General features: G+C 42.7%; 1 protein-coding gene across 3 annotated transcripts; it reads right to left on the bottom strand.

The window, feature by feature from the left end:
• Positions 1-335: 335 nt before the first annotated feature.
• Positions 336-27,680, bottom strand: LOC108411675 (protein KIAA0100). 3 transcript variants are annotated; one of them, XM_017683364.2, is made up of 41 exons: positions 27,506-27,680; positions 26,856-26,994; positions 26,105-26,231; positions 23,988-24,037; positions 23,732-23,873; positions 23,534-23,652; positions 23,359-23,419; positions 22,179-22,371; positions 21,806-21,926; positions 21,182-21,306; positions 21,018-21,085; positions 20,758-20,894; positions 20,288-20,406; positions 19,032-19,225; positions 17,782-18,052; positions 17,450-17,655; positions 15,659-16,709; positions 15,035-15,226; positions 14,749-14,951; positions 14,536-14,654; positions 14,197-14,420; positions 13,798-13,988; positions 12,808-12,907; positions 12,511-12,710; positions 10,847-11,144; positions 9,103-9,260; positions 8,756-8,962; positions 8,507-8,606; positions 7,988-8,170; positions 7,760-7,881; positions 7,295-7,450; positions 6,992-7,113; positions 6,338-6,518; positions 5,846-5,932; positions 5,634-5,642; positions 5,144-5,254; positions 4,664-4,799; positions 4,202-4,323; positions 3,373-3,474; positions 3,139-3,273; positions 336-2,001 (listed from the first exon to the last, which is right to left on the bottom strand). In XM_017683364.2, the coding sequence occupies exons 2-41, from the start codon at positions 26,921-26,923 to the stop codon at positions 1,816-1,818; spliced, it is 6,696 nt and encodes a 2,231-aa protein (XP_017538853.1). In that variant the 5' UTR covers positions 26,924-26,994; positions 27,506-27,680; the 3' UTR covers positions 336-1,815. The 3 variants fall into 3 exon arrangements, with proteins under 3 accessions (XP_017538853.1, XP_017538854.1, XP_017538855.1); XM_017683365.2 differs by having other exon boundaries at positions 22,179-22,368; XM_017683366.2 differs by lacking the exon at positions 5,634-5,642.
• Between the last annotated feature and the right edge of the window lie 162 nt (positions 27,681-27,842).

Here is a 27,842-nt window from a genome sequence, read left to right as displayed (position 1 = left end):
ACTGATAAACTTTGTATTAAATAAGAAAGTAACACAAAAATCAAAGCACCTTCACTCATGGTCTTAGACGTCTAGGCCCCACTGTGTCACCCAGCCTTACAAACACCACCCCACAGCGTCATCACAGCTCCTGCAAAAGTAACGGTCATCCATAGTTTTATTCTTGCAGTTGGGGACGTCTTTGCTCACCAAACACTGAGCCGCTACTAATCCACTCATGATTATAGTCTTCTCTATGTAACAATGGAAGGAAACGGTTAACTGATAAAGTCTCCATACAACAGATGGCAGGACAACACCTGCAGAGTTGTAATCCGAACCACAAACGGCAGCAGTGCTGGTCATAATTTCATATTTATTTCAGTTGTAGCTCATTTTTATGGTGTTATAAAGAAGTGAGAGGTTCAGTAATACATCCATCAATATAACCCCTTAAGTGATTTCAGTGTGTACTGGTTCTTTTTACACGTTTTCACTGTATTTTAACAGTAATACTGAATAACACAGTAATATTGAAAAAATATATATACTTTTAATCACCCGCTCCATGAATATCAGGAAACATTCATTCCATCCCTAAATCCTGGCAATCCCCATTGATCTGATCCTTATAACTGACCACTACAGGACAGGTTTACTGGGGCTTCAATTTTAATGCTGAAAATAAAATTTACCAAGCACTGTGACAGATATTGAAACATCCCCACAGAGCCGATGCTCCGATATTACAGGAAAAATACAATATTCTTTCAGGCTGAAATAAATCTTCCTTGACATTTTTCTCCTCTGAAGCCGAACAACAAAATCAGCAGCATTTAAGATCAACGTTGAAATGAAAGGATGCAAAAACACCAGAAACAACACAAAAAAAAAAAAAAACAACTTCAAAAGTGCCACAGTGTTAAAATTAACATTACTGAGTGCTCCAAATATTACAAAACAGTAAAGCTCCCTACAAACAGCAACATCAACACCATCACCATACCAGCCACATATTTCATCTGCTTTCCTTGTAGGTATTGCACAAAGGTTGTTAGTACAGTAAATCTGCGGTCAACAAAGAAATATTACATACGTGTGTGACTTCTTTGTAATCTTAGTCTTAAGTTTTAATCTTAAATTTAAAAGAACGTCTTAAGGGCATTTTCAGACTGGGTGCATCTCATTCAGTGGTAAAGGCATTGGGTAAGTAAATGGAAATGCTTTTCAGTGTATTTGTAATACTACAAAGTATAAATCTGGATTGAAAACCATTTTTCATCCCTTGTGGTTTGCCAGGCATCTCCTCCAAGGTGCGTAAAATGTGCCTGCAAGACTTTCCCTTTAGATTTTAGTCTCCTGATCCCGCAGGAGATGTTAGCGGTCATTAAAACAGAATCACTGATAATCACTGAGTAATCAGAGAGGACTGATTACTCAGGACATGAATACAATTCCACCTTAAACTCTGGGGCTTTATGAAATGTTTATCATGATAGATGAGGACAGTATGTAGTGCACTGAGCTACAGTGACATATGCAACACTTATGGCAACAGAGTGTGTGACAACGTGAATGTTGATGAAGTACGCTGCCCTCTTCAAAGACAGTAGTGTGATGATCCAACCTTCCTTAAACTGGAACATCTCACCATCTGTCCATAGTCAGTGTGGAGTTCTGAAGGCACCTCTGGTGAAGAGGAGAGGAGAGCCGTCTCTCGGATGCTCTGCCTGGATCTCCATCACAGTCCACCACCCCCTCCCCTCTGAGACTAAAGGAACCAGAAACAGGCAGAAGGACCCTGTCGAGCGTCTGTAGTCTTCCCATAGCCTGGGCTCACTTGCGGCGGCTGAAGATGCTCTTCTTGCTGGAGCTCTTGTCGTTGGTGCTGAGGCCGATCAGCAGCCGGGCCTTCTCGTCCTCCTCCTGCTGTTGCACGCTGCTGTCCGCCTTCCCTTCGGCCACTTTACCCCGAGATTCGGAGACCACAGCTGGCTTCAGGCGCAGTTTCTCTTTAATCATCTGTCCATCAGCATGAAGAGATGAGAAGTATTAAGAGTAGTTGGCAAAAGAAAGCAGTCGGGTTATCACATCTGCTTGTGTATCTGTGAAATCTTTCTTAAAGCCCAACAGCGCTTCATGCTGCATGTGCTTGCAAATAAAAACAATAATGAAGTCATGCTCTGAACCAGCGAAGTCAAGCCCCTAAAATCCAGGACTTTATCAGTGTTTTTGTTCCTGTAATGTTGGGACTTTTCTGTCTATCATACATTAATAATTAAACAGTACTTCATGGGATGTACAAGCACATATTTGCAAAAAATAAAAAACAAAAAAAAAATAGTTGAAGTTCCTTTGTGTCTGAAGAAATAAATAAATAAATAAATAAATAAAATAAATCGGACTAAAAACAAAAACACGCCACATCAGCCGTGCTACATCACTTACATGCAGTAGCAGCCTAGCACACACACTCCTGACATTTTTCACTCGTAAAACGAGGCTAAAAGATTTAACTGTAAAAAAAAAAACACGACACATTCTGATTTCTGTTTTGGTGGCTATGATATAGACATCAATGTGCTTCTCGACAGAATATCGGCTTTCATTCACACAAGGTCATTTCCTGAGAATTGTACTACGCCATATATAGGTAAACTGTATATCAGCTGCCAATTAGGGTGGGGGAGGGGCGCATAAAGCAACAGAAAGTTACTTAAACAAGATGTAAAGAAATGAAAGTACATGATTTATTTGGATTGAGCAGGTCACTATGGTTGTAGTGGGCTGGTCTAGTCAAAGTCCAGGGCTAAATTTAGCTCCCGACCCTGTCCAGCATGTACTCCCTTTGGTCATTTTATAACATACACCTACCACTCCAGGTGTTTCGGTGATATACAAATATCATCCGGTCAGTATTGGTCTTATGGTGGTACCTTTCCATTGATGGACAAGGTAGTGGTGGCAGACAAATTTAGCAGCAACAGATGGGCTACAGATTATTAGCTGGACGCTGAAAGGCACATGATAAAATGACCAGAGTTTAGTGCAATCCTATAAACCGGCAAACTAGTGCAGTAGCATTTCAGAAGCATCAGTCCATATTTTGGGAAATTTGTGAGCAATGTTGAGCCTCCCTGATGGTGATGTGTTCAGTACCTGGGCAACCAAAGCCTTTCGGCTGTCTCTCTTCACAGCCATGGCAAAGTCCAGCCAGGTCCATGTGTTGTTATGATACTCCAAACAGGGCAGCACCAGGTTCAGATCCTTCCAATCTACGCTGCTCTTTTCCCCCTGCACAATAACACACAACGGTACGGATTTCAAGCCATCATCCACTAATGCATTTTGAAGAGCTGAACTTTGAAGAGCCGAGTTCAGTGCACTGCCCACCTTGTAGCTGACACAGAGGGGAACCTGAGGGATTTTGATGTAGATGAAAGAATTGTTCATCGCGGCTCTCTCTTTCATCTTGTCAATGTCATCGACAGGGTGCTGGACAGAAAACAAAATAACAGTCCTGTTGTGGTCAACTCTTCAACCACAATGATGATGCTACTGTATCTTTTAGTCGGTATGTTTTCATATGCAGTTCTGTGCAAGTGTAAAAGGCACCTCAGCACATCGTTTGATTACATTTATCTCCGCACAATGTATTGCTTGTAAAATCAGTACAATAAATGTACCTAACACACACGTGTAGTAAAATGCGACAAGAATTTTTTTTTTCCTAAAAAGTAGTTTTGTTTTTTTTTAAAGTTTTTTTTTTCTAAAAAGTAGTTGATATCTTGTGAGATAGTCTGAAAAATAACGCTTGGTTCCAGACTTCTGGACAAATTAATTAATTAATTAAATTCCATCAGCAGCACAACTGATTTAACATAATGAAGATGACCAGCAAAACCAGGAATTGGGTGAAAACTACGATTAATACTGGGCTTTCTTGAGGAGAACCTACTACTTATGGTACTATGATATGGGGTAATTTGTAGTGATTCTAAATTAGTGTTTCTCTAACCAAATAAACAGGTTTTTCATTGTAAGTTTCTCAGCTAAAACCTTTGCACAATATCGTATGATACCAAAAACAGTGTCATTCACTGAATTGAACACACTGGAAATGCATAGGAACCACCTTGTCGGTGGTGGAGAGGTGGATCAAAAGGCAGGTGTCAGTAATGCAAACCAGCATCTGTACTGAAGCGACAATATGCGACTGTACCTCAGGTGGTTTACGGAATGACCTCCTAACCCCTGCTGTGCGATTTATCCCCTGTGTGACCCCTTTGCTGGGGCCCAGTCCTGCGATGGAGTCTTCAGACAGCTGCCTCGGCTTTACAACACCTGATCCCAGAGAGAGGAGAGCAGAGATGGAGAGATACGCTATAGCTCATACTGTCAGGGTGACCCTGAATCATGACCAGATCCAGTCAATGTCAGATGAGAGTTGAGCTTTTTATAGCAAGGCCAGGGCCACTGGTGTGACATAACACACAGCAATTAGAAATCCAATATTCCTACACCACAGGGGAGAGTTGAGGGGAGGAGAAAGAAACAACACGGCTAACTCGGCTAATATTGATCAGTGAGCAGAGTGGTATAGCGGATGGGATGTTGACTACACACAGTATAGAAAAGGGGAAGGAAAAGTGAAATAAGAGGTGAATAATGTGTCAAATCAAACCTGTAGTGACCAATCGGAACTTGTCCTCCTCGTCCCCAACTTCTTCTTCCTCTACGTTTCTCCCAGGGAAGAAAAAGCCCATCATTCTTTTGAAGAACTGGTACATGAGCTGGATGGTAAGTGGCACCACATTGACCTAGTTTGTTAAAGCACAGTTTTAGCAATCTGCGAATCTGATCCGATTGGTTACTTCGCTGGAAATTCAGGGTATATTGGGTCACTTTTCACAATATTCCACAAAAACCCACTTTTAGTTGAAGGTAACATGGATACAATTCAGAGCTGCATGAATAAAGCTGAACAAAAACATTACAGTACAATTCTATTGCTATATACTGCAAAAATGTCAATATACTTGGAAACAACTTTGACTGGTTCTGATGTTGCAGCCCCCTTCCATATCAGTTCTGCAAAAGCCAACATTGTGATTATGATCAGCAAATAAACCGTGCAGCATTAGTACAATTCTGTCCGAATTACCTCAAAATGCTCCTTGACGGAAATGCCACCCACAGGCGGGCGGACTTTGCTGAAGATGCGGAGGGCAAGCTGACGCCCGGACTGGCAAGGGCTTTGGGGACGCAACACCACCTACAGCATAAAACAGCGGTTCAGAAAGACCTCAGGATGTATTGTGTAACTGTTTACAGCTGTTTTACTGTCATGCACAAGGATGGTTGATGCTCACTCTTCTTAAAATTTATTTATTTATTTTTGCAATTTACAAATCAAAGGAGAAAATGGGGCTTGTGGAATAAATCCAACTGCAGATGAGATGATGCACAAGAAAACCACAAACGTCACGGATGAAGATGGAAATCTGAATAAGCACAATGATACAAAACAAAGGACTATGCCATCCCTTTTTAGATTTCTCTGACCAGAAAGTGAATGTATTTCCTTGAGCAGGGCTGAAATGGGGAGGATGATGTCAACTGGCATGAAACTAAATTACCGGCACCATACGTACCCTCACATGCTGAGCAAGAAAAACCAAGCAGAAAAGTTGTAAGTCTGAGCAAATGGCATTAAAAATCCAGATAAAATTAATATTGCAGATTTTCAATAGAGATTTTCACTATGCAAACACGGAGTCTGGGAATCCCAGCCTGAATGCTTCAGATAAATGTTGTGCACAGAGGATCTATAATGATCTATAATGATCAACCATTCTGGTAGTACCTTGTAAGCAGCGTTGGGTAGAAGGTTATTCATTGTGAACCAGCCAAGTTCCAAGAGATGCTCTGCTGTGTCATCAGACTTATTCAGCTGCGTGGGAAAAAAAAAAAAAAAAAAATCGAAAAACATTTATCTTAGAGATCTTTGTCCTTCTTCTAACAGTTCAACTCACTCCAACTTTGTTTATGCTTCAAATTATAATATTTTTGTGCTGACTCTCTGAGTAAATCAGCCTGAATTCTTTTGGCCAAGGATGCACCACAATCTTTCAAAAAAAATCGAGAAAATGTTTACCTGTACTACCACAACTATCCAGTTTCCCAGATAGAGACCGAGTCTGGTCCTCGACTAAAATCGACTGTGAATATAGAATATTCTCTCTGATGTAGCAATAATAAATAATCTGAATCTGTGCCTAAGAATGTGACCCCTTTCTCCTGAAACCAAGCAGCAGATACATCTTCTCCCCCTCACTTTTTACCATCTAGGGCTCACCTTGCTGTACATAAATCTCTGCAGCTCCAGCTCAGCGATGCCTAGCTGGCCATCCTCCTCTGTGAGACACCAGCGTGCCTGAGCGAAGTAGATCTCGGTGCGACGCACAACGCTCACGTCTTCTGGAGGCTTCCGCAGCTCCATCTTATTTGCCCGCTGTAGCTGGAAGTCCTTAAAACACCTTGGAAATGTGATTAAAATCTGATTCATTATGTATACTATTTTAAAACATACTGCAGCAATTCTAATGTATGTATCACAAGAAGAGACTAATTATTGGTGGTTGTAACCACAGCAAGTATGATTCAACATTCAATGGTGAGAACAACAATAAAAATAATAATCAAAACTATATTAAATGCAACATTACAGCCTCATACGAGCTGTAATGTAAGTACTTCTTAAAAATATTATAAATTAAACAGCTTAATAGGAATTTATGAAATGTGTTCAAAAACAAAAGAGTGAAAGTTTGATCATTAAAAAAAAAAAAAAAACACTGAATAACAATATAATAATAATAATAATAATAATAATAAAAAAAAACAGAAATAGAAAAAAACAAACTTGAGGTAAGGAAAACATTAGCTAACTAGAGGCCTGAGTTAGAGATAAAATCTCAATGATCATGAAACTTCTACTATGTTTACCTACCGGATGAGGATGTTGAGTTCCTCACTCTTCATCTGCAGGTCAGTCTTCTCCTGGTTGAGCTGGTTCTGCAGCCGCAGGTTGATGTCAGACAACTCGTCTCCTCTCAGCTCCTCCGGTTGGGACTGCAAGAGTCCAAGCAAAAAGGAAAAATGAGCAACAAAAAAGGCTCAAAGTGTATTTGTTTAGAACAAAACTGCAGAGAACACCGAATATATAAAGTTAGCTGGACATTTCTTTCACAGAAAACACACGATCAGCATTTCATTACTTCAGCTAATTCAACCATGCTGTTACTACACTGACCCTTATGTTGGAGTAGATCTGCTTCTCTAGGCGGCGAATCTGAGCCACATGCTGGCGCACTGCCTCCTGCAGGTGGAGGATGCTGCTGCGCTGTTCCTCTGGATTACTGGAAATCTCCAGCTGGAAACGCACACGCTGCTTCTTCTCACTGTGCTCCTGTAAACACAGTGCAGATCAGCCGTTTATTCTCTCTCACCGCACCATATGTCAACAGATATGAACACTATACAAAGTTATTTCCTGTGCACCCAACTGTGATCTTTGGATCAACACTGGAGTAATTTCACCTGGCACAGTGCTACACTGTACGCCCCTGCTGCAATCAATCAACAGCATTAGCCCATTATGCCAATATGTTTTATATTGCGTTGTGTGCGTCATGTACATTTCTTCAAACATCACATCATCACATTTTCTTGACATGTCTTTCAGTGCCCTTTCAGATTAGCTGCAAAAATCTCTAACCTTGCGTCTTGGTTCCACATGGAGAAGGAGGTTGTTAACTATGTCCAGGATCATAGCATACTGCACTGGGTTAGTGGAGATCTCCAGTTCATTGTGGATCAGTGTGAAGGTGTCAACCGCACCTGGTACATGGTTCAGAAGTAAATGCATGATTTCAGTACCAACAGGTTAAACAACACAATATCTCAGATTTCTAGCAGCACTGTCTAACAAGACTGCTGCACCTACCAGCCTGCTTCTTGAGCAGATCCTCTTTCTCGTGGCGGTCACGTATTTCTGGAGGCTTGATCTGTGTAGCCAGCTCTGGGTCTATATCGTGGCTGTAGCCGATGTAGTACATGCGGCAGCTACAACGTGAGATGATGCGCTGGACCTGCTGCGTTTCCTGCACCTGTGATGGCTGGTTCCAGTCTAATGAACACAGAAGAAGTCACTTTCACACACAGCAAACATCACCAATGTTGTAATAAACGTTTTAATATCTAGCCAGTGGGTAGAACTGCGCATTATCCATCTCGGAGACTCAGTGCTTTGAAAGTCAAGACAGCCAGAGCAACAGTGCCACTGGTAGAGGATGCTTTGAGTCTAGAAGTTCACCAACGCTGAACTCGACGTGAAACTTACAGCGGAATTGCTCATCATGGCACATTCCATGAAATTAATGTAATTTTTCTGTTGAAAATTAGCTGGTGAACTTGGGACTGACCTAAAAAACCTAGACAGGCAGTGCAGAGCCTCAAACTGTACCTGTGGTGGTGCTGACCATGCCTCCCACAGCTTGGCCACTTTCCATCAGCTCCTGCACTGTGTCCAGGTTACGCTGCCTGTGCTCCTCAATGTTTTTCACCTGCATGAACAAAAACAGGATACCTCCAGCACCTTCAGCTCATCTAAAGTTTTGTCCGATGACTAATTGCTGAAACAATAACTAACAGACATTACCGTATTTGGTAATCATTCGGTCATATCAAAAGTGAGCCATGTGGCTGTACTCGCCTCTAGCCAGAGCTGCAGGTCTTCTTGTTCAGAAGGGTTGGGTTCCATGGTGGCAAAGTACTGCATGCAGTCTAACGAGCAGGTCCATGTGGTCTTCTGCTTAAGGGTATCGTTGTACCAGGCTGGGTGGTGCTCACACTGCAGCAGCTGAGCTTTCGCAGCAGACACCAGGACACACCCTGCTGTCTCAGTGCCCCGCAACATCATCTAAAACACAAAGTTCAGTGGTCAATATAATCAAGTGACAGGGTTTAGAACAACTTGTAAGTGGAAGAAGAGAGCTTCCATTATACCTTACAACATTATTATTATTATTAACGTCTTATTTTATTTTGTTATCAAAATACCTGACAGTTGACGAGCTCTATGCACCAGTTGCGGTTATAAACGTCATCTGTCTGGCAGGCGGCGATTCCACACAGCTGATCACTCACTCCTGCATCCTCTTCAGAAAACACCACAAACTTATCTGTCTCCTCGATCAGCTTCTGCAGCATGGATGTGCCTGAAAGACACAGTAAGAAAAAAAATGTAATAAAAAAAAAAACAAAAACAAAACCCTTACAAATCCAAAGTAAGTTGTAGATACAATGCATTTAAAAACAGAAGAAAGAAAGATACTACACATTTCATCTCAACAACTTCATGAACTTCTGTCAATATATACTAATTCCAAATATGATGCATGCAACACATCCCAAAAAAGGAGAGATATAGGACTGGAATTTTTGCGGAATAATTAAAAAATCCTGTTTGGGGGAAAAAAAAAGGTAAAAAGATGAATAAGCAACAGGTTATTCTATTATGATTGGGTACAAAAGGATCATTCATGAAAGGCTCAGCAGTGACAGTGCGAAAACCTGCGAGTGCATAATCCAGCAGTTTAAAACACCTTTTTTAATGCAGAACTTTAAACAATTTAAGGATTTCATCTACAATCCATAACATTATTCAAAATTTCAGATAATCTGGAGAAATCTGTGTAAAACACACTCATTGTGTAAAACACAATGGTGAAAACCAGTAGTGAATGGCCATGACCTTCGATCCTTCAGACAGTTTGCATTAAAACCTGACATGCTTCTGTAATGAATAGAACCACATGGGCTCAGGAATACTTAAGAGCTGCCTATCGCTGCTGTCGGAAGAAAACCTTGTATCTCCATTTTTGAGGTTTTTCAGTTTTTGACATAATTTGAAAAGGCCTGTTGTTGTTTACATTGTGTGTAAATTTCATGCTGTTTGGCCCAAAAGAAATGGCCCAAAAAGACTTGGGAAAACGTCTGGTTCCATTGACTTCCATTAAAAGCAAAGTGTATTTTTTCCTTCTCCTGTGAAGTTACCATTTTGGAGATATGAGGTTTTCTTCCGACAGCAGCGATGCACAAATGCAGGTTAAGACTCTACTACGCAAAGCCATATGTTCTCGGGACGGGTCTGAGGAACCCACCTCTCAAACTGCTTTTGAAAATAACGGATGTCGTGCTCTCTGGGTCAAACAAGAAAAGCAACATCCCGCAAAAAGACAGCAACTACCATGGTATGTGGGTGTGTTAGTGCCAACAGCATCAGTAACCTGTAACACTACTAGATAACTAGATGACGTCTTTGCTCATTTCATCAAGACGACGCCAAGCAACATTCTGCATGTTTTACCACAGCATGGCTCCATGGTCAGAGAGTGCAGGGGGTTGGATTGGCCTGTCTGCAGTCCTGATCTGCCTCCCACTGAAAACGTGTGCTGCGCTATGAAGCATAATATACGGCAAACGGAGACCCCAGACCGTTGAGCAGCTGAAGTCAGACATCTAGCAAGAACGGCGAAAAAAAAACCCTCAAAAACAAAAATGATTACTAAACACTGTTGAAAGGAAAGGTGATGTAACAGTGGGAACTTTTTTAGGAAAATTTTGCATCAAATTTAGAATACGCATATATATCCCGATTAAGTAACATCAAATATCTTGTCTTTGTATTGCTTTCTGTTGATTAGAGGTCAAAAAAGTATTTGCAAATCATTGATGTTTGTTTATATTTTTCCCATTTTTTTTTTAACTTTTCAGGAATTCGGTTTGTAAGAAAAACCCTCACCTTCATTTTGACTCTTCTCTGGGCGGATGGTGGCAGGGATAACAGGAGTCGAGGGAGGAGCACTGGAGGAATAAGTAGACATGGAGCGCTTTAGCTTTTTGGCCTCCAGCTGTGTATCAATCCTTAGTCCCTTCAGGGCTTCTGTGGAGAGGTTCCTCTTCAGTACAGCAGCCTTCTTGTAACCGTCATACAAGCCAAAGGCTATGTTCCTGTTGGTGGTGGTCCAGGAAGCACGCAGGTCAACCAAGCACAGCTTGTGTGTGTAAAAGGCGTTGCTTTCATCTTTTGAGTCGACCTCCTGGTAGAAATGGGAGTAGTGATGTCAAAATCTTAATTCAGGCTAGAATTATCCGATTTATCAACATGTTTACTGACACTAAAAGCTACTGAAAGACCACAGGCACTTTTCTCCTACATTATCATTATACGTCTCATTTACCTGTAAAATCAGTATTCATAAAGTAAACCTACCTATGGGCTTTTCAAGTCTGTCAGATCAATTGTATTAAAACACATAACACACTTTACCAAATTAAATGTATAGATGTCTTACATCTGACCAGAACTTCATTAAATGGTTTCAGAGATAAGCAACAAAATAACTACAATAGAGTAACAGTAGATTTTTCTTAATTAAGGACTCCTAGTAGAGACCGGTCATTATAACCATTCTATGTTAGCAAACCAGAGGTTTCTTATTACACTACAAATTCACAGATGACTGACTTGGTGTGGATAGTAGTACACTAGTGAGTTAGTATTGTGGAGCCTAATAACTCTGATGGTCTTCTTTAGCTGCACCCATGGCCATGCAGGTTAACAGGGCCAAACAAGCATTTGAAGTTGTGAGTTTTTAGCAACCATCCACACACCGAGTTCTACATGCAAGTCTTCCCTAATTATTTTTCTTTATGATATACATGCTTTAGAGGTAAGAGAAGACTAATGAGGTTATTGGCATGTCTTGGCAACACCTTGATATCTAAGTGTTCAAACACTTGATTATGAAGAGAGGGCTTGTCTTGTTCTACAGGAAACTGTTCAAACAGATCCTCAGGGAAAGTTCTTTGCCCTTTACTGATAAGTGGCATATTTTGATATCTAACCAGTTGTTAACTAACAGTGGGAAACTAGTTTTGGTTGTTCAGTCCTTATTTGGCACTCACTGCTGGCATGAAAATGCAAGGTGTCTACAATGATAAGTTAAGTTAAGCTAAGTGATACTTTTTTGATCCCACAAACGGGGAAATTCCACCTCCACATTTAACCCATCCGTGAAGTGAAACACCACATACACACTAGTGAACACACACACACTAGAGGGAAGTGAGCACACTTGCCCGGAGCGGTGGGCAGCCCCATCCATGGCGCCCGGGGAGCAGTTGGGGGTTAGGTGTCTTGCTCAAGGACACCTCAGTCGTGGATTGTCGGCTCTGGGGATCGAACCGGCGACCTTCCGGTCACAGGGCCGGTTCCCTGACCTCCAGCCCATAACGGGCTGAACACACAGTCTCAACCATCGTCTTTACTACTGTGACTCTAATGGTCTACTGTGGAAATGCTAAAACGATGGTGGCTTTCAATTTGGCTTCAAATTTCAATTGAACTTTAGGCTTCAACGCAACTGTCCACTCATACGTTCAGTGTGTGTGCATGGAATGTACCTCCTCGATTCGGTTGCTTTGTCTTTGGTAGCTGAGTGAGGACAGGCTGAGCAGGTGAGTCTTTTTCACCTGGGCGTTAATCTGGTGGTCGGCTGTTTCGTCTGACGTGGAGGACATCAGGTGCACAGTGACCAGAGACAGCTCACTCACCATCTGCGTCACATTCCACTCTGAGATCAACCTCCTCATCACTGTGCCCGCTGCAGCCACACACACAGACAAGCACAGTCATTTACACACTGCAGTCACATGAAGACTAGTCACTGAAGTGTGTGTGAGGTGCGCGTTTGCTCTCACCCTGTGGAATAAGCCTTTGTGCTCCTCTGGTGAAGACGTGGCCTTTACTGCACTCCAGCTGAACGCCTCTCTGCTGAGCAAAGGACGCCCAATAATGAACCTGTGAACGGCACAAAAAATGACACCAAAATACCCATTAATACACAGAACAGGGGTTTTTACAATTCTTGCAAATGATGCATACATTTTAGTCTAATTTAATATCCAAACTGGTAGGGCATTATTTAAATGATATATAAAATCAATACATTTAAAAAAACAGGACTCTTGCGGCTGCAGGCTGCTGTACACCAGAAGCATGAGACACGATGCCACTCAGCATCTAACCATTACTGGGATAAATCAAACCCAAACCCAGACCACAAATCCACAATAGGTAGCATGTATATTAAAATATATACTGAAAAAGGTGTCAACATTAAGATAAACTGATAAATAATAATTATCTGTATTCCACTCCACTCCACTCTTCTTACCCTTATAACATCACATTTTAACCCATAACTTTTAGGTAGAAATCAGCAAGTTTAAGAAGAGCTGATACCAAATATGATGGAAACAAGTTTTATTCTATCATATCTATACGAGTAGAATGTAAAACGAACTTAAGTTGCTTGTTGATCAGCGCTTTTCTGTGGTGCTTCCTAGGAGCCACAGCTGCACTTCTCACTGCTGAACTGTATCCGCTATGCACCGCCAGTGACCTTATAGTTTCTCATCTGATGTGCAGCTTTGAGAATTGTTTTGACTGAAAACTTAAGCGACAGGTTCTACATCGTCCTCTAGTGGAGAACAGAGTTCAGACGTCACTTGGTTGTTGAAAGTGAGAACATACAACACTGAAGTGCATTTGCACATCAAAATATTACTATTCTATTTCTTACACTTCCATGACCACTTGAATATTTCATAAATCGGACTCGTTCCCATCACCCAGTTTCTAAAAAGTCCTTTCATCTGTGTGTGAGAGCAGTGTAGTTAGTGTGTGACCTGCAGCTGGGGAAATGCTGCTGTGTATGACATCTGCTTATAGTGCTGGCCGAGCTTCTTGCGGGACGGCCGGAGGCTGTGGAAGAGCTTTCCTCTGCAGATGGGCCGCGACACACTGGTCCAGGTGGCCCAGAAATTCTGCATCCAGCGCAGAGTGCTGCTGTACAGGAGGATTCGAGGCTGGCAAGGCCCTGAGGGCAAAACCCACAGACACAGAGCAAACAAGGATTATAGAGAGGCAATTTTTCTAAATTTAACTAGTTCTTAGACCAAGCACATGCAACTGCTGGAGACCAAGCTCACTTAATTTCTTCTCCAAAGTTTAACATTCGGCATTAAATAAAACTGTTGTCTTATTATAAACTCTGAAGGACTCAGCTTGAAAGATCATGCTCCAACCTCTATCAGAGTTCTGGTTAAGGTCCATGGTGATGGAGAGGTTGAGGTTTTCCGAACGGAAGGCCCTGTAGGAGTCATGTGGCTGTCCTGATGTAACATCGGCCACATTCTCTGCGCAACAGAGCATGACTGCGTGGTGGTCGTGTGGGTTACCATGGCAAAGCCACTGGAGGTCCAGGGTCATACACAGATTGGGAAGGTGCAGGAAACAGATATCATCATATCTTCAAAGAATAAAAAATAGAATGTGATTTTAGTAATGCTGCTTATATACGAAGCAAAGCGCTTCACGTTTCACACTGGAAAACTATTGTTGTCATTAGAAAAAAGTTCACACACTTGGACGCTGTCCTAACATTGACATCCATGTCACCCTTAAAGACAAACTGTCCAGGGTTCCAGGCAAAGTTGAGCTTGTTCCACTCCCAGTGCATGTTTTCTGTTGTATTGTATGGATCCTGTAAATGTTAAGAAACAGTCACATAATTGAGCAAAGCAATACAGCTGAAACATAGAATTTCAAAAATAACAACCAAATTCTTGAGTCAGAACCTCAGTGGCCAGCTGGTGTAAGTTGGCCTGGTCAATGTCCATATGCCAGCATCCATGCAGGAGCAGCCTGCTCTTATCCCACCAGGTAAGCAGGGGAGAGGGGTCAGCAGTAGGCTTAGTCAATAGATCAACTGCCTGGCCTATCAGAGTCCAAGCAGGGTCCCAGCAAGGCCCCCACACAATAGTGTAGAGGGATATGGTTGCTACACAAATAAAGAAGAAATGGTTTATGAAGCTTTGAAAAAATCTTAAAATACATAAGAAAAATAAAAACAGTCAGACTCACAGCTGAGATCATAGTAGAATTTGAGGGGGGGCATGTTGCGGTGGACAGTCACTTCACCCCATGGCTGGCCGAGCTGAACCACCTCCTTGCGTCGTCCGCGCAACTGCCCGTCCTGCTCTGTCCCAATGAGCCGCCCTGACAGCTCCCAGTCTCTTATTTCAAACAGGTAACGAGGGTAATCCCGGATCCTCACTACAGCACAGGAAAAGATTTAGAACATAACAAAAAGATCTAGAGGACATGGCAAAAATGCAAAAAGGCTCCTCAGGCAAGCAAACTGCAAGCGCATCACCTTGCTTTCTGTCCTCAATGTATGTTCTTATATTATTGTGGCAATTATAAACAATTACAAAATATATAAATTCAAGGGCATGAAAGAATAGAGAGTATGCAAACAATTATACAAACAGTATGTAAACCGCCACAACAACAATCAGGATGTCCTAGTGTACGCAAATCAAATTACAGAACAAAATGGCATCAAAACATCCATCATCAATGTAAAAAAAGTCTCGTATAAAAATCTCCTATAAACATTCCAGAAAGCACTGATAAGGAAAACGATGTGGACAACATTGGAAAAGACTTGGTATATATTTCTGGACAAACAATAGACTCACTCACCTAGGAAAGCGGACAGCTTGAACCTGATTGCACGGCACCACTGCACTACCAGGGGCAGTCCATCCCTTGGGAATGGGCTGACGCCATCAATCTCACGGAGAAGCTGGCGGATTCGCTCAGGGCCATGGAGGGACTGGTCAGCCAATGCCACTAGCTCCAGCTGGGTCAGTGTCCATGTGAGCAGCGACTTGCGCATGGGCGTATTGGCATAAAGGCGTCGGGAACGCTGGATGTAGATCTCGATGTGTTTGCGTTCAAGCGAGGCATACAGCTCCTCGATCTTTCTGGCTGGCAGCAGCTCACCATGCTGCTTACGCAGCTCAGCCACCTTGCGGTCAAGGAGCTGCAGTCTTTTGGCACTTTCCTTACTCTCATCCTTCATCAGTTCATAGTTGTCACGCAGCTTGATCTCGAAGACGTCGTCCAAGAAGACGAAGGAGAACTGGCCTATGCGGAAGAACAAGTCTGGAGGAAGGCGTTCGGTCTCGGATGGCTGTGCCACACCACGGTGGAGGCTCTTCAGCCACTTCTGCACGCTGATGGCCTTGTCGAAAGTTCTGGAGAAGTTGTACTGGTAAGGGAACTCCACAGTCAGGGTGGGGAAGGAGAAGAGCCAGGCATGGTTGCGTGGTGTGGTGAGGAATGGAAAACGTGCCCGGTGCTGCTGCAGCTCATCTGGTGGCTCATCTAGCATGTGCACCTCTGGTTCGGAAAAGGAAAAGATGTCATTGCCGTCGAAGTTGAACACCAGACGAGGTGCCTTAACGTGAGTGGCTCCTCGCTGCTTGGAGATGGACAGAGCATCTGCACGGATGACGACGAAGTTCTGCTCAGCAACATGAGCAGTAAGCTGGGCGTTGGCCAGATCAACACACATGTTGAGGCTTCCTACAGAAGAGGGTGCTAGAGACTCTGAGGCTGCTTCCTTCTGCTTTGTGTCCACCACTACTGACAGGGTGCTCCAACAACTCCGGCTCTCGCACACGTGCTGATAGAGGAACATGTGATCAGACGGCGTCCACTGCATGGCTAAAGCATCTTGGCTCCTCACCTATGACCGTTGAAGACAGAGTAAATAGGGAAAAATGGTCTCACTTGTTTTACAGCAAGAGTACAGCAAATAAAATAAATACATAAAAATTACATATACTCAATTTTTTAGTTTTTTTACCCTAAGCATAGTGAATCAGCAGAGCTGCTGTGAACAAAGTCTGATTCTTTAGCTCTGCAGTGAAGCTGACTAATGTAAATAAGTTATATACCCCTCAAATTATAAGATTAAGTGACCCTTATTAGTCCCACAACGGGGAAATCTCACCACCACATTTAACCCATCCGTGAAGTGAAACACCACGTACACACTAGGGGGCAGTGAGCACACTTGCCCGGAGCGGTGGGCAGCCCTATCCGCAGCGCCCGGGGAGCAGTTGGGGGTTAGGTGTCTTTTTAAAGAACAAACTATCAGGCTTGATGATTTGTGAATAGCTTTAAGGAGCTATTTTTAACACTCTACTGTACCAGAAGAAGAAATACAACCTAGGCTATAAATAAAATGCATTCCATCCGTCAGAATCAAAGACACTGCTTTGTTAAGTTTTACTGCTCATCTACTTTTATTAGCAGCAGCTCACGAAGCTGGAATGGTATGGCATCACATGTTTGAGGTTAAGAAAACACTTCTGAACAACTGAATCTCTTTGGTACCAAAAACTAAAACCATGGAAGTCTCTAAGCAAACTGGGCAGGACAGAGATGGTTGATGCGTGTGGGAGAGTGGTGGTGGTGAGTTACCTCCAGGATGCAGGCGTTCTTCTGGTATGACACAGTGAGGCTGCTGAGGCTGAGGATGGGGCTGGAGGCCTGATCTGCAGGGTAGCATGGCTCCATGCTCTCAGTAAGCGTTTTCAGTACAACCAGAGCCACACCCTCCACCGAGACTTGCGAGCTTTCAGCTGAGCCACAAGCTCCTACCGTGTCGACCCGCAGCGCAACAGCTCCTAAACCACATCCATCAAGTGGCCAGAAGCACGGGAAACGTGTTCCAGAAAGGAAAGGATGATCAATTAGAGAAGGCAATGAAAGAAACTGAAGGAACATGCACAATAGTCTTTGCTAGTACCTACCTGCCACGTTTGAGAGCGTGAACACATTAGTGTCCTGCAGTTTGAGCGCGAGCTTTAGCACAGGAGGCAGGCGGCTTGGCAACTCTTGCATGGTGGAAGGCTCAGGAGCGAGTGAGTTCTGAGCTCGTCTTAGTTTGAGGAGAGAGAGCAGGCGAGAGAGACACAGAGTGCAGGTCTCAGATACTTCCAGCTGTAGACCCTGCAGACTGGATTCTGCACTCAAACTTGCAGCAGAAGTGGATTCTACACTCTGTGGCTGACTGTGTCTGCCCTGTGAATAAAGAGATAGATAAGAAACTTGTGTTATGACACTGCGCTAATCACACTCAGATACACAATTTAATGTCAACGACGTATTAATTCTTTCCTGAAATGCTGATTTTAAAATAGCGGTAAACCCCAATCTTAACATTACTTTGTTGGAGACTATCCGCCTTCCTATGCCCAAGTGTACCCTAAAACTGGGGGCCTAAAACTGCTGTTAGACAGTGTCTCAGACATTTGGCAGCATACTACTTATTACTTATTGTAAGGAAGCTTTTAGAGGCATTAACCTCTTTCATCACCACTGTGAACTATTCCGTATGCATCTCTTCAAATGAGGATTTTACAAACTAGAGGCCTGGATTTCTGTGGGAGCCTCAGGACCAAAACATGCTGCGGCACAGAGCTAATTTTCAGAGTCACATGCGAGCGTAGGTGGTGAACCAGGCCAGTGGAGAAAGATATGGCACAACATGTATACCTAAAGAACGTGAGACAATGTTTAGGTTATAGCCAGTAGGTTATAGCACAAACAGTGCAGGTTTTCTGCCGGTGTGGGATGAAATCTTGCAAGAGTAGCACTAAAAAGTAGATCCCGTGCAGACCTCTATGTTAAAACACTCTGAATGACTCTGTTTACATCTTATTTAATTATTCAGTGACTTATAGGAGTGTAGACTGAAATACTACTATACTATTATACCTGCAACAAAATAGTTTTTTTATATTAATCAAAAAAGTGATTTTTGAATGACAGCATATCTGAAGTGATTGGAGGCTAGTGGCAACACATAGGATACTGGTAAAATAATGCATAATAAAGAGACACTAATGTCCATTTCTGCTCTTATCAAACAGGAACTTCCATAAAACTAATTATTAATATACAACACGCGGACAGGGAACCTATTTCATTAATACATGTGGTATGTTATATCACCAGACAATGATAATTGACTATCAAAAAGATGCTGAATGCCTTTTACCTGCAGTGTGAAAGAGTCCAGGATAAGGGCCTCCCCCCACACGTGTTTGCCTGGTGGATGAGGAGCTTGCTGGATGTGAGAGCCTTGGCCTACCCTCCACCAAAAATGGTCCAGTGACAGAGAAATCTGCTGACTCATATCGAGACTCTGCACAGTTTCCTCTTCTGTACTGGAATCTACCATGTTCTGCAGTTCTGTGGGAAACATTACTATTCTCAGTTAGAGGGAGGAGTGGAGTGTGTCCATCGCTTAAAATAAAGCTTTTTTAATTCAGATAAATAAAAAACAGACATCATGGAAAAAGAAACCAAGTTTAATGCCGTATGTAAATGCAGTTAATGTTTCAGAACGTGCCATTCGCTTTACTTGTCTGTACAGTCCAAACATGTCATTTTACTATTTTTGTGAGGTCATAAAAATCAGCACATTTACATATATTTGCCTTTTCAGCCTACAGCAGTTTAGCCTCACCTACTCACACATGGACTGCTTTTTAAATGAAGCACTATACAGGGAAGCCAATCAAAGCAGAGGTCATTTACATGTATCAGAGCGTTACATGTATCAGAGCCTTTTTAATAAAGGAAAAAAGACAAATTGAAGAATTCTCATGTAAATTGGACTGAACGATTTCGATATATAACAATATATAACTATAAAACCCATCACAAAAGGACAATAAGTGGGAAATTAAAACATACAAGATAACTGTAGGATATGGGTCCTTTAAGCTGTGTCCTTTCAGTTCAGATGTAATTTCACAGAGTGGCAAACTCTGTACAGCATACCCTGATAAACAGCTTCTGGTTAATACATTACATATAGCAAAGGCTAGTTTAATTTGGGAAGGATCTTATCTAATTGTACTGGCTTTGATTTACTTACAACATGGATTCAACAGCTACAGCAGGGAAATGCATATCGCTGCTGTTGGGAAAAAAAAAAACTCCTCTCTCCAAAGTAGTAACTTTACAGGAGAAGGAAAAAACACACTTCACTTTCAATGTAAGTCAATGGAACCAGAATTTTTCCCGTGTCATTTTGGGTCATTTCTTTTAGGCCATTTATCATAAAATTTACAAACAATGTAAAGAGTAACAGACACTTTTAGATTATATCAAAAATGGAAAAATGACAAAAATGGAGATATAATACGATATAATACAGAAGGCCAGTTGAAAATTTCAACAGCCCTGCGAACTAATCTCACACAATCTCTGACCAATCTGCAAAGCTTCATATCTGTATGCACGTACCTGCACTGGAAGAGATGAAACCTAGAGCAAAGGGCGGAGTGTCTCCCAGCTGAACGGACACGTTAACGTTGGACACCAAGGAACTGACCGTGAAAGGGACATCCAGGAGAGGAAAGCGTCTGCAGAACAAGATGACACTGGCGTAAAGACAGTGCACTCCACACCTTTTGAAAATCCATTAAAAGTGAGAGCATGGCGGAATTGAATAAGCGTACTCCTTAAAAAAAAAAAAATTATATATATATATATATATATATATATATATATATATATATATGTGTGTGTGTGTGTGTGTGTGTGTGTGTGTGTGTGTGTGTGTGTGTGTGCTTAGTCCTATAGATTTTCCTTCCAAAGGAGAACCTAGTATGCCGTGTAGTCCAGGACTACACTTAGTCCCTGTATGGGAATCTAACTTGCATTCACCATCATAATTTCCATCTATTACTTTCAATTGTTACTTGTTTTCGTACTTTTTTCTGTGTGCAGTCTTCCTGTGAGTGAGCTGTTCCCAGGAGAAAAGATCCAGCCAGTGAGAGAACTCCTGCTGCCTGTAGTGGACGATGCAGGTGCTGATGGAGACCGAGCCACAGACATCCACTGATGACACCTTCAAAGCAGAGATAATGTTATCCAGCCGTTTTGAACACCACTGTTTAAAGCACGGCTCTAAACAATACTGTGTCATAAATGCAGACATAAGGACATGAATACAGAGAGAAGAACAGCTAACCTGCAGCAGAGTTTTAAGTGTATTGAGACATATAATCCTCTGCCTGCTCTGCGAGAGAAGAAGTCCATCTAGAAAAAGTAAGAGAGAGAAAAGGGGGATGATACGAATCGAATTTTTTACACTTCAAGCTGTCAGTTGGGTGTGTAAAAATGATCAGTGCTCACCCTCCAGCAGTAGTTCCAGGCTGCTGTGTGGAAAACTGAGCTCAGGACTGAAGGCTTTCAGGGGAGGCTGCTCTTCATCACGGCTGTAATCCACCTTCAGAGACTTCAGAGTCCAGTTCAGATGCCTTCAAAAGTAAAACAGTGAACTTTATTATTGTTAATAATATTAAATGTACACGAGTACAGTGTACAAATGAACTTGAATCCTTGATCTGTGCTCTTATCGCATTTTATGTAATGGATCAGTGCTTCTGCTGCGCAACACCATCATTTTAAACCGTCAATACTCAAAATACAACATAAAGGTAGCTGCTGCATCACTTAAATAAACAAGGTTGGAGACCTCAATGTAAGGTATAGTTTCTTCTTCAAAAAAAAAAAGAAAATACGCATTCAGTGCTAAGATCCTGTTATTTTAATGCAAGAAAAGCATTAGATTAAATATTTTATCGCATTTTTAAATAAAATCTGTGAAAGGAAAACCTTTTTTCCAGCACAAGCATTTTAGAATGGGTTTCTCAGCTAAATCTGACACTGTCCACCCTTAGTTGTAGTAGTAGTAATTGTAATGTATTGTAAACCCCTAATACTACATGAATTTATTAATTGAGTCTGTACACATACCGTTTCTGGCTGTGCATAGAAAGGGTGATGTTAGTGTTCTCAAACTCCACATTGACCTTCTGTGGAATCACCTGGTGAAGCTTCTCCACTGTTTCCATTTGAATATACTGATCTTCTGCATCTGAAAGATCAAGAAACACACACAAAAAATAAAACCCCACAAGAAAGGTGTAAGGGTAATTCTGTGTGGATGACTGGATTTTCCATTTTATATTAACAGGATTGGTTCAGATCTGTTTCAGATGGTTTATTACTCAGATGCAAACTTAAAAGGCAGCACTGTGGAGGGGTAATAATTCATCCGCCAGACGAACGAGCGGATCACATTTACACCTGAAATTGGTTGATTCTGATCCAGAAAATGGCCTCACACCTGCGGTAGTGGTTTTGATGTCTGGATGAGATGTTGCTTTCGTAAGGAGCAGCTGAGAGTGAAACAGCCCCTCATGCAGCTCTGCCAGCAGGGTCCTCACACTTAGAGCCAGCTGACCTGGGCGAAGGTCAGACAAGCTCACATCCCCGCTCACAGCCATGCCCAGCGACACCTCTGCCAGACATGTGTCCTGCTGATCGGGGAGAGCAAACAATACGCAGCTTTATATGACTGAACACATTTCTGAGAGCATATACAGTTAACAGTTTTCAGCTTTGAAGTTTTAACTATTATATTAGCTATGTTTCAAATAAACAGACTAGACTACACACAGCCAGAGTGAGCTGGACTGCATTTCTGAGTTGAATTCCAAGTAAAATTAGGGATTTGCACAGGTATTGTGGGGCAGTCGTGGGCTGGAGGTCAGGGAACCAGCCTCGTGACCGGAAGGTCACCGGTTTGATCCCCAGAGCTGACAGCACATGACTGAGGTGTCCTTGAGCAAGACACCTAACCCCCAACTGCTCCCCGGGCGCTGCGGATTGGGCTGCCCACCGCTCCAGGCAAGTGCGCTCACTGCCCCCTAGTGTGTGCATGTGGTGTTTCACTTCACTGATGGGTTAAATGAGGAGGTGAAGTTTCCCTGTTATGGGACTAATAAGGGTCACTTAATCTGAGTGCTTGGGTAACTGAGGAGCCAATATTCAAACACTGGAATCGGTTTTCTGGTATTCGTTATGTTTCACTGCAGGAAGTGAAACCTAATAAAATAAACACGCCAACATTTCAGTGAAAGGAAACCTCGTGGAGGAGACGAGTCCTCATCAGCACTGACCATGACACTGGTTAGCTACGTAGCTCATCTGTTAGCCTCCGTTACACATTCAGAGCAAAAGCTTCGATTTCCCTCGGCTGTTTTTTTGTGCGTTTTTCCCAGTGCAGTCACCTAAAATGTAAGTCTGCAGCACTACATTATATTTAGCCAAAGTTTTTTTTTTCTGTTTATTTTATTGTGAACTCTCATGGATACTTGGGTATCAAAATTGGTTGGAATGTACATCCCTCCTTAAATGCTCTTTAGACTAGAACTAGGTTTAATATGTGACCCGGAGACCTAAAGAAAATTCACAAATGGACGTCCATGTGTATGTGTGTTCATAAACATCAAGAGCATACAAACCAGTCTGCTGCTTTTTAGAACTTTACTGCTGAGCTGTCCCACCGAAAAGTCCCAGGCTAACCTGAAAAGCATGAAAATTATGCGACTTCTCAGCTCAGTAAAAGTCATTAACGATGTCCAAAACTGAACACGGCATTTATTTGGTAAGGAAAAAGGCTTATTTTGCACCAGTCACCTCTTGCTTTGATGATCAAGCATCAGAGTGATTCCTGTGCTGGTCATGTGCCAGAGAGACTCGGGCAGCAGCAGATTCAGCACCATCACGTTTATGGAGCCGATGTGGAGTGAGAGCAACTGGGGTGGAGAAAGATTCACCAAGTGAGTGAAAGTTTAAAAGTCAGAATCAGAAGCTGCGATGATTTCAGAGGCCTACCTGGGAAAGGAAGTGCAGTGTGGAGGGGCTGATGGGTGGCTTGCGTGGGCTCTTCCCATGGTTCTGAGACACCTGCTGCTTGAGGGGCTCCTGTAGGTCAATCCGTACCAGAGTTTCTCCCACACATAGTGCCAAGTACCTCCTATAGCACAAACAGGGGTGTCTCTAATGAGAGAACTGGAACACTATGTACACATACTATGCTTTAAAAATACACTGGAGGAAATCAGGCATGTTGCCCAATTTTAATACTTACGGTAAGTCCTGGTTGACTAATTTACTTGAAATCCATATTCTGTCTATTTCCTACAGGACAAAAACGCAAACATGTTAGTTAAGCATTCAGATGTTAACAACACTTACTGTCACGAAGGAAAGAGACTGCTTGGATAGCTGGTGGTTGGTTAGTGTAGTGGGTAACTCCTCTGCCTTCTAGGCTGTAGACTGGGGTTCAGTGCCCCGCCTGGGTAACCGCCCTACACTATACCAATAAGAGTCCTTGGGCAAGACTCCTAACACCACCTTCACCTACCTGTGTAAAATGATCAAATTGTAAGTCACTCTGGATAAGAGCATCAGCCAAAATGCCAAAGTGTAAATGTAGTTGGTTATAAATAGTAGTTGGATACAAAAATGTATTTTTTTTTTAATATAACAAAAATCTGAAACCAAGTCAAGGTATTACTAGGAAAATTGAATCTCTTCAACGCATTACTATGATACACTTTAAGGTACTATATTGAGCAGAACAAAATCATCAGAACATCGGATCTTGGCACCCAGTTTTTACAAGATTAATATGCTGCTACATTCCTGGAAACAAGTTTCTGTTTCCAGCCTTCCAGAAAGGCCACAGTGTGATTAAATTTTTCAATGAGAACCATCAAGCAGTTTCAAGACTTGGAATATAAACCATATTTCTGTGTAACGTGGGTTCTGTGATGTGTACGCCTTAGAATGGGTGACTCATGGAGTTATAGTGTATATATAGTACTCCATAACTATTGGGTAGTTAATTATGGGTTTGTTTCCCAGGCAGGGTTAATCCCTAGTCCTGCTCTACACAGCATTCCGAACAGAGATTCCTCCCTGACAGGAAAGTGTAGTCTAGGACTAGGTATAATCCCTAACCAGAAAACCAACCCTAAATGGTCTTACTGTTAATATTTAATCTTTGCTGATTTGTTATCTGGTTGTTATTTGTCCCTGTTCAATGTCACACCAATGTAATTCACTGAAAAGTAATTACTCACCTGTGATTAAGTTGTAGTTACAACTAAATACTTACTGCTGGAGTCATAGATGCCTCTATGCCCAAGCAATGTTAAAATAATTAGAGCTTGGGTCAAGCTGTTCATTATTTCCTCGCATCCAGCGTCGAGACTCAGAGCGGCTCGGCCTTCGCCCCCCGTCCGGACGCGTGATATTAAAGATAATTTATTCCAAGTTAGGTTTTTTGCTCTGAATTTCTTCTGATCTCTTACGCAAAAAAAGGTCATAAAACTAAAAAGCCTTCTGCAAAAAATAAAAGGAAAAGAAAAAACAAACTTCAGTCGAGGAGTTCTTCTGGAAGGAGGGAAAAGGCCCTCTCTTCGCTTATTGAGCTTCAGGACGGCTCCCGGACAACCACGACGCAAAGATCATCACAAAGCATTCTTCTTCATATCCTGTCTTCAGGCTGAGCTCATCACCCCACCCGCCAACCTTTAATTAATTATATGACTTTGAATCACTTTTGGTTCCCGTTATTTAATGACACTTTCCTTGGAAAGTTCTGCTCCAGCCATGCCTGGGATCTATTCTTTCTAAACTTGTGGTGGTGCCAGGCCAAGGCCATCATTCTGAAACTTACTTTATTAATTTATCTCAAGACCTGTTGATTTTGCCGGTTCTCACCAGATTACTTTGCTCGTTGAGGATCAACTTGTCCTTGTCTTTTACTACGTAAGCCGTTTTGCTGGCCTCTCCAAGCTCCAGGTGCCTTCTACAATGCATTCCCTGTATCCAGGTCAAGAGTTCATTCGGTCCCACTCATAGGCCTACTCTCTCCTGAGGAGACTTGTCCGCCTCAGCCACGTAACTGCACCTATATTTCAATCATTTCTACATAAATTATTTTTTCAAACCTTTTATTTAAATTGTGATTCAAGCACATATTACCTCAGACATCCATTTCACCAAGGAACCTGAGAGTGACATCTCCAACCATGTCCTTCAGCTTAAAGTAGATAAAAGGCCAGGGAGGAGCATCCCTAGTCTAGCTGCTCTGAAATAACAGGGTACGACTCCGACAACGAAACCTCTCCAAAAACGGAGTCTCCAAGTTCAACGCTGCTTCCCTTCGTGAGCAAGTGCTGAAAATGACTCACTCACCAGTGTGTGCTGAGGCAAGAACTGGACACTAATTCCTCTGAGCGAAAAAAGGCCCACAGTCTTGATCTTCAGCTCAGCGTTCAGGACGGTGTGGAAGAAGCGCACGGCCAGCCTGCAGCCAATCCATCTGACGGCACAGAGAAAAGGAAAGAGTTACAGCTTGCACTTGTTTGACGACTTGCTATTGTCTTTTTATGATCAGGGGGAACCTGCAGATCTTCTCAGCTGTTCAAGCCCTTTCAAAGACACCAGAGCCAAAGGGCGCCAATATCCATTTAGATGATTGTCAAAGGTGCGTTGTTACTCATTTAACCTACGTGGTCGTGTGACACCGAGGAAAAGGGGAGAAGGTGTGTTGTGGCAAAAGTCCAGCTGCGCTCACAGCATCTGGGCAAAAGTTTTAATCAGAACCAGAATCAGAATCAAGCTTTATTGGCCAGGTCTGCTGCACATATGAGGAATTTGGTTTTGGATACAGGAGCTCACAGCACCAGACAGACACTCACACACAGGGAATAAGATCAAATGAAGTAAAATAACAACCTGCATTCCTACTCACTCACACACACACACACACACACCTGTAAACCTTACATTGTTTGATGTATGAGTCTGAAGTTAAAGTGCTGAGTGAGCAGCAGTTTTAGGGTGTGTGGTGGCAGAGAAAGGGGTCAATGAGGTGACAGCCAGAAGCGCACTGGAAAAGCAGCAATTTAATCCGTTTGAGTTGGCAGCTAGACTGTGTCCTCACCTGAGAATTAAGACGGACAGAAGTCCCAGAACCAAAAAGGCCAAGCTGGCTATCAGCAGGGCAGACATCGCGCTGCTCAGAAGAAAGTTTTCAGATCCTGCTGGCGACCATGGCTCCTCCGGGGCTTGAGTAGCGTTACCTGCCAAACAAGCCACGATCAATGAACAGTCAGCAAAAACACAGCCACCCAACATCAGCGGAGATTACCGCCAACTGACCGAGCCAGATCAAACGACGAACATGACACTTGCTTTAAACTCGCAGGTAAAGGTAAACGTCGGGTCCACAACCCCGCAGCTCAGCTAGCGCTAGCTAGGGTAGCAGGGAAGCTAACTAATTCCTTTAACACTGACGCTCAGCGACGCTAGCTGGAAATAACAGCCGCACGGAACAGATATCAAAGTTAGTTTTTTATATATATATATATATATTTATCTTAAAGTTACCGCAAATGAACCCAAGCATTTGGCGCACAGTGGCAGCGCATTCGCAAGCTCGGCTACCAAAGCTTAGCTAGCGAGCTAGGCTAGCGGCTTGTTTGGCTAAAGCGACCGGCGCCGTTGTTGACCCGGTTCGTGCTGCTTTAGCTCGGATAGCCGGACCCGCGAAATGCCGTTAAACGCTGTACGCGGTGTTTTAACCTCACACACCTGCTCTGCAATCCCGCTTAGTCCACACTGTAACCTCACAGGCGAAATGTGCTCATCGTGCTTCCAGAAGAAACGTAAACTCCCTGGACTGGGCGGCACCACACCAGCCGAGCCCTGGCTGAGGTGGGAAGGTAGAGACGGTCAGATTTTTAACCCCGAAACGGCCAAAAAAGGCTTTTCCAAAACAGCAGTCCCGAGAGAGGGCCAGCAAAACGCAGCACTGGACCATAAAGGTCCATTAAACTGCATTAAACGCAGTTATAGTAGTTAAACTATAATAGTTCTTACGTAGTTTGGTGGAACAGCTCAGAGTTAAATGCAAATTCAATTCAATTTA

Source organism: Pygocentrus nattereri, chromosome 17, assembly GCF_015220715.1.
Source record: "Pygocentrus nattereri isolate fPygNat1 chromosome 17, fPygNat1.pri, whole genome shotgun sequence".
Taxonomy (NCBI): Eukaryota; Metazoa; Chordata; class Actinopteri; order Characiformes; family Serrasalmidae; genus Pygocentrus; species Pygocentrus nattereri.
The sequence above is the reverse complement of the archived record's forward strand: the minus strand, read 5'-3'. Positions and strand labels throughout refer to the sequence as shown.